The 17,689-nt window shown below is 40.2% G+C and overlaps 1 protein-coding gene across 1 annotated transcript in view; it reads left to right on the forward strand.

The window, feature by feature from the left end:
• The window catches only part of SMC5 (structural maintenance of chromosomes 5), a 49,823-nt gene extending 34,584 nt beyond the window's left edge, over window positions 1-15,239 (forward strand). The window contains exons 22-30 of the mRNA XM_028233873.2: window positions 462-578; window positions 655-732; window positions 964-1,063; window positions 1,143-1,197; window positions 6,865-6,913; window positions 6,999-7,086; window positions 7,168-7,240; window positions 14,645-14,748; window positions 14,857-15,239. Of these exons, the coding sequence (XP_028089674.2) occupies window positions 462-578; window positions 655-732; window positions 964-1,063; window positions 1,143-1,197; window positions 6,865-6,913; window positions 6,999-7,086; window positions 7,168-7,240; window positions 14,645-14,748; window positions 14,857-14,918 (726 nt within the window). The 3' untranslated portion in view covers window positions 14,919-15,239. The remainder of the gene's footprint in view (window positions 1-461; window positions 579-654; window positions 733-963; window positions 1,064-1,142; window positions 1,198-6,864; window positions 6,914-6,998; window positions 7,087-7,167; window positions 7,241-14,644; window positions 14,749-14,856) is intronic.
• The last annotated feature ends 2,450 nt before the right edge of the window (window positions 15,240-17,689 follow it).

A 17,689-nucleotide genomic window follows, 5' to 3' on the forward strand; every position in this document is an offset into this window, starting at 1 on the left:
GAAAATGAAAATGCCTTCTAAAGTTTCCTTTTTGTTTGGTCGGTGACATTGGAGTCAATGCTGACGGTTGATAGCTTGGAACAACTAGAAAAATTGCTCCTGAGTGGTGTTGCATGTGTAAGGCATTTGAGCGACAAACCATCTTTTATGGCATTTTGTTGTGGCAAGGGACTTCTGTGTCTGCTTTGAGTACATTGGTTCATACCAGGAATGACTAGTGAGTTGCTTGGGAAATGGCAGAGAGTTTATGCTCTTATGCAAGTCATTCTAACTTGGAAATCCCAGCCTTTATTCTTTATTTGAAGTATCTATTTTTATTTTACTATATTTATTTCTATCTAGTTTTATTTATCAACAATTGATTTTGTCTAGATGAAGGTTCAAAAATCATTCTTCAGTGGTCAAGTTGCCTAGCTCTTTATTTTGGAACTTTATCATGTGTCTTCCTTGTCGACCTGTAGATGCCTACCACCATTGAGGAGTTGGAGGCTGCTATTCAAGATACTATTTCTCAAGCTAATTCTATTTTTCTTCTAAACCACAACATTCTAGAAGAATATGAAAGTCGTCAGAAAAAAGTAAATCCTACCTTCTTTTGTTATTTTCATCTGCTTATTCACATGATGTTTGACTCATAATTTGTTCGATTACCAGATAGAGGAACTTTCAAAGAAACAGGAATTAGATGAGAAGGAATGGAAAAGGCAATTTGATAAAATAAATGCTTTAAAGGTGAGGGAAATTTGCTGGCTTTCTTACCTGGCTAGTTTGATTTGGAGCTACTGCTGATACTTCCATTGCTTTTTAAACTCATATTTAAGGGTCTGTTTGCATGTATATTGAACCACCTCCCTGCAAGAAAAAGGGAAAAAATTAATAAATACTATGATATATTTTCTTTCTAGTATATGTGCCCATCCAGTCAGACCACCCCAAGAATATCTGATTTTAGCATTTCTGCAGGAAAGTTGGCTTCCAACATTGAGAAGCCTCGTTTTTCAGATAAATGAGACGTTTAGTCGTAATTTCCAAGAGATGGCCGTTGCAGGAGAAGTTTCATTGGGTACTTGTGCTAGTATCTTAAAAAATATTCTTATTTTTTGGTTTCATCACTTTCTATTTTAATTTGTTGCTTCTTTCAGATGAGCATGATATGGACTTCGATAAATATGGGATACTTATAAAAGTAAAGTTCAGGTAACTGCAATCTTTGAACCTTTTTTCAGTTTTTGTTAGTGAATTTGTTTCATTGTTTGAGGAATATTTGATCTTTTTGAGAAGTATGCCTTTCAACTGAACATGAGGGTGCAAAGCTCTCCATTGCAACCTGGACGCCATAGGTTTGAAACACGAAAATAGCCTCTTTGCATGTGAGGGTAAGGCCACTTACATCTGACTTTTCCTAGACTCCACAGTGGCGGAAGTCTCCCACAATGGGCTACCCTTATTGATGCAGGGAGACCCACCACTGCTCCCAAAAGCCGCAACTAGTGGGAGGAGACAAATCTATTCCTTTATCCTCTAGCCCAGGGTTCCAGTCAATTGGGGCAACACCCACTTCAACCCAGGGTGATGCTCTACACCTAGGATGTTCCTACATCACACACACACACACACACACACACACTGTAAGAGTTACGAATCTGTGACCTCTTTCTCTGATACACTTTGATGACCCAATACTGCTCATCAATCCCTTTAAAAGCATGATAAGCTAATCGAGGCAAATCAACTGGAGGTGGAGGTGGTAACTGTAAATTCAATGTATAAAGAGAGAAATACAGGGAAAATGAATTATGTATTGATTGATATATATTCTGTATTACAAATGAGGGGTTCCTTATATAGATGTAGGTGTAGGGAGTAGGTGGTGGTAGGTGAGTGTAGTAGGTGAGTGTAGTAGGTGAGTGTGTGGTAGGTGATGGTAAGTGTGTGGTAGGTGATGGTAAATTATACAATGTACATTAACAGCCCCCCTCAAACTCAAGGAGGATAGGTACTAGCCAACTTGAGTTTGGAGAGAGTAACAAAACAGAAAAATAAACTGATAAATAAAACAGGATAGGAGACACGGTATGGTCGTGTCAGACCGATGTAGCAGACAGTTTATGGGGTCATGTCGGACCGTTGTAGCAGACACTGTGTGGTCGTGTCAGACCGATGTAGAAGACAGTTTACGGGGTCATGTCGGACCGTTGTAGCAGGACAGTTTACGGGGTCATGTCGGACCGTTGTAGAAGACAGTTTACGGGGTCATGTCGGACCGATGTAGCAGACAGTTTACGGGGTCATGTCGGACCGATGTTTGTAGGTGTAGGGAGTAGGTGGTGGTAGGTGAGTGTAGTAGGTGAGTGTAGTAGGTGAGTGTGTGGTAGGTGATGGTAAGTGTGTGGTAGGTGATGGTAAATTATACAATGTACATTAACAGCCCCCCTCAAACTCAAGGAGGATAGGTACTAGCCAACTTGAGTTTGGAGAGAGTAACAAAACAGAAAAATAAACTGATAAATAAAACAGGATAGGAGACACGGTATGGTCGTGTCAGACCGATGTAGCAGACAGTTTATGGGGTCATGTCGGACCGTTGTAGCAGACACTGTGTGGTCGTGTCAGACCGATGTAGAAGACAGTTTACGGGGTCATGTCGGACCGTTGTAGCAGACAGTTTATGGGGTCATGTCGGACCGTTGTAGAAGACAGTTTACAGGGTCATGTCGGACCGTTGTAGCAGACACTGTGTGGTTGTGTCAGACCGATGTAGAAGACAGTTTATGGGGTCATGTCGGACCGTTGTAGCAGGACAGTTTACGGGGTCATGTCGGACCGTTGTAGAAGACAGTTTATGGGGTCATGTCGGACCGTTGTAGCAGGACAGTTTACGGGGTCATGTCGGACCGTTGTAGAAGACAGTTTACGGGGTCATGTCGGACCGATGTAGCAGACAGTTTACGGGGTCATGTCGGACCGATGTAGCAGACAGTTTACGGGGTCATGTCGGACCGATGTAGCAGACACTGTGTGGTCGTGTCAGACCGTTGTAGATGACAGTTTATGGGGTCATGTCGGACCGTTGTAGCAGAGGTTGTGGTGGTGCACCAAGGGGGCGACTTAGGGAGTGCGCCATGAGCGACTTATACATGATACTGTGTATAACCCCCCCTCAAACTCAAATAGGTGTAAAGAGAGAAACCTATTTGAGGTTGAAACAAAGGGATTGATAAAGCTGACCGGTGTAGAAGACACTGTATGAGTGTGTATATAGGCTGCCCAAAAAATATACATGGATGTAGATATCGAGCCCTCAAAAGTCGTGCCCTCAAAAGGTGTGCCCGCACCCTCAAAAGGCGTGCCATCAAAAGGCGTGCCTGATGCATCAAAAGGCGTGCCAGATATGATGGCGAGGCACGTGAGTGCTTTGGCTGGCGTGCCCGTTTGTCTGGCGTCAAGAGGCGCGCGATGCGCGTGGCTGCCTCTGTGTCATGGGCTTTATAAACCGAAGCGGAGGAGGCAGAAGCTGAGACAGAAAAACTGAGAGAAACCTCTGAAAAATTCTTCGTTTTGCTGAGAAAAAGAGGTCGTTTTGCTGAGAGAGATAGTCTGTAACACTCTGTTGCGAGAGAAAATGGCTTCGTCGTCCCGTGGTCTACTTACTCTCTTTCCCGACCTCAACGAGTCCACAAGAGAGATAGCAGGTGCGGTGTCCCGTGAACCTCAACCAAACACCACTGGGTTTGCTCCGTTGAACTTTCCGATGCAGTCGGTGGAGCAAAAAATGGCTGTGCAGTCGGATGTGGAGGCCAATCAGTATACTCTGAAGGCATGTGTGGAAAGCATGACGGCGGTCACAAACTTGTCGAACCGGCTGCAGAGTAGGACAAATGAGGTGCAGCATTTAAACTCCCAGCTGGCTCTGCTCCAACGCATGTATAAGGATGCGCGAGCAGAGATAAGCGTGCTAAGGGCAGAAAACAAGGAGCTGAAACGGAAGGCCACCGTGATGTTCCGTTTTGGAGGGCCGCCATATGCTGCAGTAGAGGAGTATGGGGGAGTGAACGTGCTCGGTGGACAAGGAAGCACTGAGGCAACACCGTCAAGGGCCGGCCAGGACGGAGGCAAGAAGAAGAGACCTGCAGTAGAGTAGAGAAGAAAAAATCCCGCTGTGGGTGTGGGTGTTTTGTTGTGGTTTGTGTGTGTGTGTTTTTTTTTTTTTTTTTTTTTTTTTTTTTTGTGTGTAAAATGGTGATCGGGGTGGATCCCTGAGAGGAATAAAAGATGGTTTTTTTTTTTTTTTTGTGTGTGTGTTTTTCATGTTATTTTTTTTTTTATTTTTTTTTTTTTAAATATAAAAATAGATATATATATAGATATATAAAATAAAGAAAAGTGGGAACAACATGAATTCTTCGGGGAATTGGAAAGTGAAAAAATGAGAGAGAGAAAGGGGGGAACATGATCAGGAGGATGATAAAAATAAAAAAAATGGGTTGTATATGTTGAAATAAAAAAGAGAGTGGGGGTGTGGGTGGTGCAGGCTCGTGGGTGATATATAAAAAAAAAAGAAAGAAAAGAAAGTAGAAGAGTGTGGGAATATAGTGATGAGGAAAAGTGAAACCAACCCATGTGGGGGGTGGTGTGTGAAGCACTTAATTAAAAAGAAGAGGGAGAGAGAGACAATGCCCGAGAGAGAGAACGTTCAAAGCAGTGGGGTGGGATGGCTTTCTTGATTTCACCGAGAGTGAATGGTGGCTTTGAGTGAGGGGCCCTGTGGGTGGGAATCTGCTGTTCATGTTTGGTTGCTGGGACAGGCATTCGTCCACCAGCACCCATTGTTGTTCAGCCAGTTGTGATCAGGAATGAAGATTGAAGCGAGCCTCTCTCTCTCTCTCTCCTTCTCTGTTATGTGTATGTGTTTCTGAGCTTCTGGTTGGCATTCTTGACAAGAAGCCCAAACTCTGTGGGGTCGACAGCATCGAGTCGGCGACGGGAAGGCGGAGAGAGAAGACGAAGGAGCGCTGACGAAGATCAGGGAACTCAAGGTTGACGCTGACGAAGATCCGACCGTCGGATCCTAAGCCGACGGCGCCGACGTGGTAGGCGGATATGTGCGGGTGTCGGAGGCGTCGCTGGCGGCCTCCGCCTTTGTTGGTGGTTCTTCTGGCGGTGACCGTGGACCCATCTCCGCCACTTCTGATCTGGGTTTGGTGTGTGTTTGCCAGTATACCGTGATGATAAAAGAGATCAGAATGTCTGGAACTCTATGGTGGTTCTGACTGAATCTCTATGCTGGAAGGTAGTGGCAAAAACTTTTGATTCATCTGGTATTGGGATGGTTATATATCAGAAACCTGTTTCATCTTCCAGTCTCTGGGCCAGATACTTTATCTGTTATCTTCGATAGAGGGCTGATTGGGTGTGAAGGAGTCACAGTAGCAGGTGGAGGAGGATCCAGGAGGTGGAAGCTAGTGAACCCACGTAACCCGCCTGGTCGAGAGCGAGTTCGGTGACTTGACTCATCGTTGAAATAACGAGGTCGCATCGAAACCCACATGTGAAGAGGTTGTCACATGGATCGAGAGTGAAGTCCCATGAGCTCAGACACGAACCGGGTCTGACTGAGTTAGGATCGAGTCCGTTCTTGAACTCTCTCAATGCCTCTGTGTCTTGCCAAAAAGTGATAGAATTGGCTTCGAAGAAGGAGTCTTTCGATATGGGTTGCTCAGAATAAAGGTGAATTGAGTGGATGAAGAGAAGAACAGTGTGTTAGAGAGAGAAGAGAGAATGGTGTCTATGTGTGGCTGTGTTGGGTTTGTCCGGCGGGCGGCCAAGGCGAGATTGCCGCCCGCCGGTGGAACGAAAATATTAAGTTCTTAACCTAGCTCTGATACCATGTAAATTCAATGTATAAAGAGAGAAATACAGGGAAAATGAATTATGTATTGATTGATATATATTCTGTATTACAAATGAGGGGTTCCTTATATAGATGTAGGTGTAGGGAGTAGGTGGTGGTAGGTGAGTGTAGTAGGTGAGTGTAGTAGGTGAGTGTGTGGTAGGTGATGGTAAGTGTGTGGTAGGTGATGGTAAATTATACAATGTACATTAACAGTAACAAATGGAAGCAGCAGTTGCCTTGATTAAATTTTTTTGAAACCCATAGTTTTAAGCATGATAAACTACAGTGAAATAAGTTTTATGGATTTTCTTTCCTCAAGTTGTAGTCTGCGCCCATCATTAATTATTTGGAAAGAAATGTAACTTGAATTGGTATGGAAATAAATCTCCCATTATATCAATTCAAATAGATTAGTTAAGGGTGTTAATGATAAGAAAAGAAAATCCATAAATCTCTCGTTGTTAATGATTAGATAAGAAACAAATCTCTCTCTCTCTCTATATATATATACCTTGACCTTTTCTTTTCACCTTTTTTTTTTCCTTCTTTTTTTTCCCTTTTTTTTTTTTACTCACTTCTATTTCTTTCATACACAAATTGGGTATTTGAAGTTTAAGCAACTTAGTAATTTAAACACTTGGTGTTGTTCAGTTGTTCCTATGCTCATGAAAGTTAAATTGAGTTTCATAGAAAAAGTATCTTCTAATTGAGCATCTTTACTTCTATATTTTTTTTGGGCTTTGCCTGATTGTTGTGTTATTCATACACAAATTGGGTATTTACATTTTTTACCCGCCAGATGTCTAGAGAGTTTAATGGTTCATTCCCGGGGGGGGGGGGGGGGGATGGGAATAAAATGTTGTTCTTTACTAAAATGTACTGCAATCTCTTCAGCTGTACAGTCAAATTATGCTCAAGATTATTCTGTCAGCTTGGTTTATGATTTTGTTTGGTTTCACACTGATCATCAGGCAAGCAGGACAACTTAAAGTACTCAGCGCCCACCATCAGTCTGGAGGGGTACTATACTAAACAGAATTATTTGGTTTGCCATCTTGCATTGTGACTGCTATTCTTACTGTACTTCGGAATTACCTTTTTCTAGGAGCGTTCAGTTTCAACCATTCTTTACCTTGTTTCCCTACAAGATCTAACAAACTGCCCCTTTAGGGTGGTTGATGAGATAAATCAAGGTCAGTTAGCATTTGCAATTGTCACAACTCCTTGTAATAATATACAGTGTGTAAGACCTTGTTTATTTTTATTTTTGTCAGGAATGGACCCCATAAATGAAAGAAAGATGTTTCAACAATTAGTCAGAGCTGCCAGCCAGCCCAATACACCACAGTAAGAACAAAAATTCAACAATTTTTGTGTTTTATTTAGGTTTCAAACTTTGTGCATCATTCAGTGGCTGACTCAACAAACTCAGAAGATAGAAAATTGCATTTGACAGTTAAAATCACAATCACCATCATCAATTAGAACAACAGCAACGACAACAATAATACCAGCAGTGGAAACCATAGTATTGTCCTCCATCATGATGATGATGATGATTTTTCCTTATTCATCTTTGCCATACACTTTTATAGTTTGTACAGTCAACTTCTGAATGATACTGAATAAAGAAGGGCATTCAAATCATTTTACCTGAGAAAAATAAATGTTGGGAATCTCCAAGCATTTTATTTAAGATGCTGCCCCTGTCTAATGTGAGTTAAAAAAACTATAGGGCCACATTTTTTTTGCACGTTTTCCAAATGCTAATTTGAACTGGATATTTTAGAACTATAGATGTATTGATGAGGGGTGCATAAGGGTTGCTTATGGGGAGATGGAGACACCCCATTTGAGATGTGGCAAATGTAATATGATGAAATATAAACAGGGATCCTACAACGATAAATAGAATCCCCATAAATATACCACTAGTTCAATCACCACTGATTTTGTATCCGGTTAAAATCTTGGCTAATTGATTGATGTGGGTAGCTCCAGTGGATAGATCCATAGATTATGGAACAAAAAGGATTGTTATCTACGGCTACAATTTTTCAGTGAATGATTGTCAGTAAGTTGACCATCAGTACGGTAATTTGGTTCAATGTGTAAAACTTCACAACAAAAGCTAAGAGCTATTGATGGTGCAACCCTTAATTGGCTAGAGGCTCATTATCCGCATTGGAAGCCTAGGGTGAAGTTTGGTCCATTGTATGGATTGAAGACCTGTTGGTCCAATAATTGTAATTTGTAGATTATTATTATTATTATTTGATTACGATTTAAATAGTTATTAGTAGGATATTTTTTGTTATGTTTCCAAATAATATTAAGGTTAGTTTCCTATTTTAGTTAGGGTTTTTTGTTTATAGATTTTGGGTTTTACTTTGTATTATTCATACTTTGATTTAATTAATACTATGAGATTTATGTTGTGGCTACTTTGTGTGTTCTTTCTTTTCCTATAAAGCACGGTGTAGAAAATTTAATATATAAAGAGAAATAGAGAATTGTATAGATATTGATTGTATTATTGATTGATTGAATGTTGTGTATTACACATGGTGAGTATGTTCTTTATATAGGAGATGTAGTAGGTGAAGTGGGTGGAGTAGGTGTAGTAGGTGGTGGAGTAGGTGAAGTGGGTGGAGTAGGTGTAATGGAGTAGGTGAAGTGGGTGAAGTAGGTGGTAGGTTTTAACAGCCCCCCGCAAACTCAAGGGGGATAGGAACTAACCAACTTGAGTTTGGAGAGAGTAACAAAACAAGAAAATACATAAAAATAAAAGAGGATAGGAGACACTGTATGGTCGTGTCAGACCGATGGTGAAGACACTGTATGGTGGTGTCATAACGTTGTAGAGGACACTGGATGATTGTGTCAGACCGATGTAGAAGACAGTTTATGGGGTCATGTCGGACCGTTGTAGCAGACAATGTTGTGACAGTTGTTGTGACAGTTTACGGAGTCTTGCTGGACCCTTGTAGAAACTAACCGGAATCAATGTCGGGACAGTTTACAGAGTCTTGTCGGACCCATAAAGGAGCTAACCGGAATCAATGTCGGGACAGTTTACAGAGTCTTGTCGGACCCCTGAAGGAGCTAACCGGAATCAATGTCGGGACAGTTTACAGAGTCTTGTCGGACCCATGAAGGAGCTAACCGGAATCAATGTCGGGACAGTTGACAGAGTCTTGTCGGACCCCTAAAAAGTCGCACCCTCAAAAGGTGTGCCCAATCTTTCAAAAGGCGTGCCATCAAAAGGCGTGCCCAATCCATAAAAAGGCGTGCCATCAAAAGACGTGCCATCAAAAGACGCGCCCATGTTGTCGTCGAGCGCCGAGCGGCGCATGATGCGCGTGCCTGCCTCTTTGTCAGGGTCTTTATAAACTGAGGCGGAGGCTGTGCTTGAGGCAGAAGCGAAGACAAAAAAACCTTGTGAAAAAACTTCTGAAAAACTCTTCATTTTCTGAGAGAGATATTCGTTTTCTGAGAGATTGTCTCTAAGAGCTGCAAATCTTGAAACACTCTGTAACACTCGGTTGCCCAGAAAATGGCCTCTTCGTCCCGTAGTCTGCTCACTCTCTTTCCAGACCTCAACGAGTCAACAAGAGAGATAACTGGTGCGGTGGCCCGTGAACCGCAACCAAACACCTCTGATTTTGCTCCGTTGAACTTTCCGATGCGGTCTGTGGAGCAAAAAATGGCAGTGCAAACTGATATTGAGGCCAATCAGTATACTTTGAAGTCATGTGTGGAGACCATGACGGCGGTCACAAACTTGTCGCACCGGCTGCAAAGTAGAACAAATGAGGTGCAGCAGCTAAACGCCCAACTGGCTCTGCTCCAACGCATGTATAAGGATGCGCGAGTAGAGATAAGTGTGCTAAAGGCGGAAAATAAGGAGCTGAAGCGGAAGGCCACCGTGATGTTCCGATTTGGAGGTCCGCCATATGCTGCAGTGGAGGAGCAGGGAGTAGTGATCGTGCCCAGTGGAGTGGGAAACACGGAGGCAGCACCGTCAAGGACTGCCCAGGACGGAGGCAAAAAGAAGAGACCTGCGACAGAGTAGAGAAGGGATAGAAAAATCTCGCCGGTGGGTGTGGTTGTTTGTGTATTTGATTTTTTTTTTTTTTTTGGGTGTGTTTTGTGGTGGAAAATGGTGATCGGGGTGAGCCCCGACATGAATAAAAGGAGTTTGGTGTGCAGTTCTTCTACTGCTGTGTTTTGTTTTTTTTTTTTTGTTGTTGTTGTTGTTGTTTTTTTTTTTTTTTTTTTTTTTTTTTGTTTGTTTTTTTTTTGTGGATAATGAAAAAAAAATAATAATAATAAAAAATAAATAAATAAAATAAAATAAAAGAAAGAAAGTGGAGCAACGTGGGTGAGGTGCAAAAGGTGAAGATTGACTGGGCAAAAGTGGACATGGTGGGAGCTTTAGGTAATATATAAACATATATATATATATATATATATTAAAAGAAAAGAAAGTTGAGTGGGGTTGGTGTTGGTGAAAGCAAAAATAAACATATATATATATATATTAAAAGAAAAGAAAGTTGAGTGATGTGGGGGTAATGAGTTTAGCATATGGATGTCCCGATCTTAGAGCCCTTGATTTGTGTGGATGTGGATGAATCTGTTTGTTTTTTTTTTTTTTTTTTTTTTTTTAATGAAAGAAGAAAGATAAAATAAAATAAATAAAAGGGATAGTGGAATGCGTAATAATGAGTCTGTGGTGTGGTGTGGATGGATGTCTCTTAAAATGGGTGTGTGTATGGCCCTCTCCCTCCCTAACCCGAGAGAGAGAGAATGAGGTGGCAGTGTGTGTGTTTGCAAGTTCCAACTTCTGCAATGCTCTGTGAGAGATAGAGAGAGAGGTTGATGCCGAGAGTGATTGGTTTGATGCCAGGAGAGAGTAAAAGAAATTGAGAGAGAGAGTAGATGTGCCAAGAGAGAGCCAGCCTCCCCTCATGCACACCACCGTGCTCGATGTCCCTTGTGTCTGTTTCGGTTGTCCAATTCGACCACTCACTATAGTGGAAATTATCTGACCTGTTTCTGGTCCATTTCCATTGACAAAAGTGCCTTCCATATCTTTATCATCATGGTTCTCGTCTCTGATTTTCATTTCATGCATCTCTTTGGGAAGTTCATTGTAACCAGATTTTTCAGCTCTACCAATAGAAGATGCATGGGATGAGCTTGCAGCAGTTTCCCTAGATGTGGAAGCCTTATTTTGCTGTACTTCAGCGGCACATCTCTCGAAGGATTGTGATTCAACAGTAACCTTCCGATCTACTTCTTGGTCAACCTTCATCCTCTTTATGCTAGAATCCCCAACAGGATCGGAAACAGAGGAGCGGCCGGAAGCGATGCTCTTGAGGCGACGCATGACATTCATTATGGTTTCTGAAACGAAACCCTAATTTTGTCTCTCTCCCTAAATTTCTTGATCAAGAGAAGAGAGAGAGAAAGAGAAAGCTATGGCTCTCCAATGTGTGAGTGTTGCTGCAAGAGGAAGAGGATGACACCGCAAGACCAGGCGTCGGCCTTTGCGCCGTCGAAGCCGCGGCAGCGGAGGACTTCCGGGGAGGTGTATGCCGGAGTTCCGCAGGTGGTTTGGAGCACTTGCGGTGGAGCTGGTTTTCCGGAGAGGCGGAGAGGCCAAAACAACGGAGATTTTCAAAACTCCGGCGGCGGTAATGAGAAGGTTCTGGGGCTTGTGACATGCATGCTGATCTCAAAACCAAGTATGCTGTGAGTGGGAGCATGGAACATGCAATACGACCCACTAGAGTTGAGGCACTCTCAACTTTCAGACGAAGGAGAGTGTAGAAAATTCCAGCGGGCAGCGAAGGCAAGGTTGCGGCCGGCTGCCCGCCGGTGAGAAAACAAAATACAGGCCTAAATCTTATTGCTCTGATACCATGTAGAAAATTTAATGTATAAAGAGAAATAGAGAATTATATAGATATTGATTGTATTATTGATTGATTGAATGTTGTGTATTACACATGGTGAGTATGTTCTTTATATAGGAGATGTAGTAGGTGAAGTGGGTGGAGTAGGTGTAGTAGGTGGTGGAGTAGGTGAAGTGGGTGGAGTAGGTGTAATGGAGTAGGTGAAGTGGGTGAAGTAGGTGGTAGGTTTTAACACACGGGTACTCCAAAAATGTTGGCGTACAACTACTGGGTACTTACCGAGTGCGGGTACGCATATTGGTACGGCTGTACGCGTATTGGGTATGCGGTATACGTACCAGCTATGCCATATACGGTTGGGTACGCGGTGGGTACTCAATGGGTGCGGGGTGGGTACTCCATGGGTACTCCACAATGGTTTGTTTGTTTTTTTTTCTCCAGAAGTTGGAATTTCATGCAAGTCTATGGCTTTATTTCTCCTTAATCATCTTCAAAAAATTTATGTAATTTGGAACCGCCAACTCTTTACACGGTTATTGAGTAACTTTGCCCTCTTCCACTTATTGTTGTATAATATTGCATTTGTATTGTTAAATATTGATTTATTTTGGCTTTTATGATTTCCCTTTATAGTTATTGTTTTGAACTTTGATTTGTAGGTGAGATGTTTAGCTATAAATTTTAAAAATAAATAAATTAATTAATATTTGACGTACCCTAGCCGTACCCTGTATCTTACTTTTTTTAGATTTTAGCATATCGGCGTATCCGTATCGTTCTTGTATCCGTACAGGCACCCGTGCTTCATAGCTCTTTTCCCATCACGTTCTACATCGATTTTGCATCAGAGCACACAGTGATCCATTGTCAACAACTTATTTTGTATCATCTCTCACCATCAACGATTCGAGCCTACCCATCTCGCCGAAATCATCCATCTTCAGTCCTCCTTCAGTTGCTGCGTAGTCATCCCCTCATTGGCACCATTGTTGATTGTGGTTGCTTTTGTCTATTGTCATCTACCAATTCAGGTTGATTCTCCGTCACCTTTATAGCCTTGTCGTCAACCATTGCAGCCTCCTTCGTCCATCATCTTCTCCAATTGGCCCTCCCTCGCTATTCTGATTTGTGAGCGTCAAAAAGCCTAGGGCTTTGACATTCTTCTCTTGTTAAGAAAACAAATCTGAGTTTAAGTGGTATAACTCTTAACCTGTTTCATTGTAATAAAAGTCATGCTTAGGCATGCTCCTAGTTGCAAAATGCAGCCAAGCACTAGCCCAGCACCTTCCGCGTGGCTAGGCGAGGCAACATAAAGAAGGCCGAGCTTGGTGTGCTTAAGGTTCGCGACTACTTAAGGCAAAGTTAGGCGGAAGGTGCTGTGCCTGAAGGGCTTGCTTGTTATATTTTGCATTGCTTTATTTTTGTTCAAATATCACCAGTGATTTAAGTTAGTATAAGGTGTAACTACCAGGGATTATAGCTCTCAATTATACAAGGCAATACAATGGGTATTCAGCCCCAAAAACCAGTGTTCTGTTTGGTTGTTTACATTGTGCGGTCAGTTTGGTCCATAGAAACAACAAACTGAGAAGTTTGGTTTGGTGTGAAAATCTGCCAAAATCCTAACCGAATCGAACCATGTTCATGTTAAGTTACTAATTTTCCCAAAAGCCTAAGCTGTTAGAAAATTGGCCCAACAACGTATATCAAGCTATCAATCACTCTCCCTCATGTGCAACCCCGTTTTGCACGTAGAGAAACAAACAGAGAACCAAACAGAAGGAGAAGCAGACAACTAAACGGAGAAGGAGAAATCAAACAGGGACCGAATACCAAATTTCAATAGAGAGACTTGAATCCAAGACCTCTTTCAACCAGAGCTTTGATACTATATTAAGTTACCAATTTTCTCAAAAGTCTAAGCTGTTAGGAAGTGGGCCCAACAATGTATATCAAGCTATCTAACACTTCACCCCTATTGCCAACCGCAGACATGGGGTGGCCTAGAATCCCAACTCCCGTGGGATGTCAAGTTGGCAAGCTCTATAATGATGAAGTACACGCCCTAGCACACACAAAGTGATGTTGGTCCTTTAAGCCCATTTAGCATGGATGAACAAGTAGACTGTACACATGGTCCTTGAAGTCGTGTTGGTCTATATGCTGATTTGTAAGGCACATGTAATCACTTGTGTCTATGACATACAGTAGGTTGGAAAGTATCTACAGAAACAAAAAATAGAAACTAACATATGTAAAAGATGCCTGATGGGGTTGACACAACTCATTTTATTGGTGTGTTTCATTGTCTTTTAGTACAATTTAGTAGATATCTGAGAATTTTGATTTTCTGTCTTCCCATCTTGTTTCGTGTTGGGGTCCCATCAAATTGAAACATTTTGGTTGTTTTGGTGGAAAAGAAACGCAATTTTGTTGCTTGGTTGACACTAGAGTCATGCTGTCTTTGCTTGTTCTTTTCCTACTTTCTCATTTTTCTAAAATGTTCTGCATGCTACTAGGTTTGATGGGTGATCTCCATATTGTTTTGGTGTTAAAAGGTTTGTTTGTTAAGCTTTCAAGTGCATAAACCTCTGAAGTAGTAAGAATTTTAATTCAATAGAGACTTGACATATTAACTGAATGCAAAATGTTGCATACATTTGTGTACCCTGTGGAAGGGATATTTGTTTTAGCCATTCTATCCTTCTTTTTAAAAGAATTGTGTTTGACTTCTCTTGCTTCAGATAAAAAAAGGCGGTAGTGCCTCTTTTTGTTCCCAAAATGTTAGAAATGACTCAAAACTGATATTTTTAGCACAATCTCTCAGGTGTTTCTTACTTACGCCAAAGCTGTTGCCAGACTTGGAATATAGGGAGGCATGTAGCATTTTGACCATAATGAATGGCCCTTGGATTGAGCAGCCTTCAAAAGGTTGAATACTATATTCCAAGACCAAACTAATCCTTTTATTCTTATTCTTATTATTATTTTATTTAATTGTTTATTTTTTTGATTGCTCTTCTGCTGTGCCAAATGCAGTGTGGAGTAGCGGAGACAACTGGGGTTCTGTTATGGGGTTATTGGGTGCAAGTCGTTGCTAAAAGATATCTATCTGTGTCTATATCTATCTCATCATGATTGCTATTGTTGAAGGATGCGGTGACATTCTTGGATAATCTATCAAAAGAGAGCTGTGTTTTGTAAATGCGTTCATGCTTGTTAATTTATCCCTTTTGCTCTTTGATATTTATGCTCTGTTTTAAAATACTTTTTAACCTCAATATTGTCTCAAGAAACGTCTATGTAGGAGTAAAACAAGCCAGTAGAGTAACCTTGGACTTTTTGTGTGTACCATGGAATGTTTTTTTATTTGGGTGATTCAATAGCAACTTTAGCCTTGCTGTGCTGAGTTTCACTGTTTAGTTGGAGATGATTGCCAGACTGCTAAATCTTGCTTTTAAAAAAATATAAAATAAATTCCCTTATTAGGATGTCCAGTTCATTATCAATGTTTTTAGGTCATAAAATTGTGTTTTTTTTTGTTTTTTTGTAGTTGTAACTCATAAGAATGTGTTGAGCACAGCGTTTCCTAATTTTAGTAGATGGAGATATATTAGTACTTGTTATTTTTTGTCAGTTAATGCAGGGGGAAAAATATGTTGTATGATCATATTTTTATATATTGGGTGTTTGAAAAGTGGATTTTTATGTAGGTTTTTTTAGTTGTAGGATATTATTGGATAAATTTTTTTGTGTTTGGGAAGATAGTTGGGGTTTTTTATAGTTGAATGTGATGTTTGTGAGAGAAAAAGTGAAATGATTATTGGGTTGGATTTGATATTTTGTTTGGATGTGTTTTTTTCTTATTTTGTAAAAAACTTGTCTTTTTGTGAAAAAAAAAAAACCAAGTTCTAAACTTTCCAAACACCACCGTACAATTATCTTGAGTTAATAGTCATTATTCACTTTTAGTAAAAAAAAAATTTGGCAAAAAGATAAATTCAATAAATATTAAGAAACAGAGAACAGTTGATACATCTTAAACTAGTGGGTTTGGCAAATGGTTATTTAATTAGCGTTTTTGTTGACTTTTTTTAAAATTGTGCTTATTTATTTATTTTTAGGTCTTATTAGAAAGGGAAAGAGAGGGAGAGAGAAGAAAAAGAAACTCACGAAAGATGATAAAATTAAAAAATAAAATGTGATTTTTTTTGCTTTTCTCAACTTTAATGATTCTTTTTATTTTATTTTATTTTTTGTACACATATTGGAGTTTTAAATTTTTTTTTTTTCTTTTTAGATTCTTCTACGTAATCTGAAAAGTAAAAACTTTTTTTTTGTGTATCAAAGGCAATTTTCAATGAAAAAAGGAAAAGAAAAAAACAAAAGGGAATGTGACTGGTCTTGCTGTTGCGAAGGGTGAGCTGGATGTGTAGCCGAACAGAACAAAATTTATTACGCTAGGATGGGATTGTTTGGTGTGTCTTAAATAAGTGTATTTTTTGTCTTATTGGACTAAAAAGTTGAGGAAAAAAATATGGATGTTTGAGTTAATTTTTTGACTTTTTATGAAAAAATGTGTATTAAAAAATTGTATAAATTAGTGTGTGGGAAAAATTAGGATAGAGAGTTGTGCAGCCGTATTTTTTGACTTTTAGTGAATAGTGATAATTTTTTAACTTTTTAAATAATTTTTTGACTTTTTAACTTTTTTTCAATTTGCCAAACTTGACCTAAGTAATCCATTGTCAAACAAAAAGTGAGTTTCTCCAAAAGATGAAACCTTTGACCTTTCTAAATGATACCACTTCTATCACTACACCTCCACACCCCCAAGACCCTCCTTCGTACAGTTCCACTACCGTTATCACCATTTCTCCCTCCATTCACCACTAACACAATCGTTGTTGCCGCCACTCCTCCACAACTACAATTGTTGTCGCCACTCCACCATCACTCCATTGCCACCACTATCATATTGGGAAAAAAAAATTGATGAAATAACCAATTTGATTAGGTTCATTTGATCAATCTGTATCCAATTAAATCCAAATACTTATTAATTGAGTGGGTCTAGATTAGATTATTTTAAATTCATAATCCTTTTTAATCCATCCAAATCAGTCTGTTTGCCACTTCTAATACTAGGCAATAAAATAAGCATTAATGATCCAATGGACCAACCCCATTTTAATCTCCCTGCTTCCTTTCAATTGTTCAAACAAAGATGTGCAGTCAATGTAAACATTAATATGAAATAGATTATTAACTAAGTGACATTTTGCTTAATATTAATATTGAATCCAATTCTTTGATTGGCACTCCAACTATTTTCCAACCGCCATGGTTTCGTCAACCACCTCCAATCCTTTTTCGCTCTCTAACATCGCTCCTTATCCTTTCTTCATCATTTTTCGTCATCACTAATCATTGCAAGTAAAAAGATAAAATCGTTGTAAAGGCTATGAGAATTGACTAGAGGGGAGTGGTAGAATGGATTAGCGGTGGTAGTTAAAGTTGGTAGTAAGAGGTGGATAAGTTAGGAAAATGAAAAAAAAGTTATGGTTTGGAAGGTTAATGATAGAATAAATTAAAACGTCATGGTAAAATATAATATAAAATCATCGTCTACTTTTGGCAACGGAGCCTTCTTACATCCTCTCATCGTTGCCACTTCTCAAAACTTATTGTCCCATTGCCTTCCCTCTCTAACTCCCCTTTATTCCTTGTTGCCCTCTTCCTTTACCCATCGCCTTACTGCCACCCCTTTCCTAACTCCCATTGTTCCTTGATGTCCCCCTTCTGAACCCCACCATGCCTACTACCACCTTCTCTCCAACTCCCTTTCCTTATACATCACTTCTTTCGTTAA

Source organism: Camellia sinensis, chromosome 5 (assembly GCF_055761805.1).
Source record: "Camellia sinensis isolate YWXY chromosome 5, ASM5576180v1, whole genome shotgun sequence".
In the NCBI taxonomy this organism is placed as follows: Eukaryota; Viridiplantae; Streptophyta; class Magnoliopsida; order Ericales; family Theaceae; genus Camellia; species Camellia sinensis.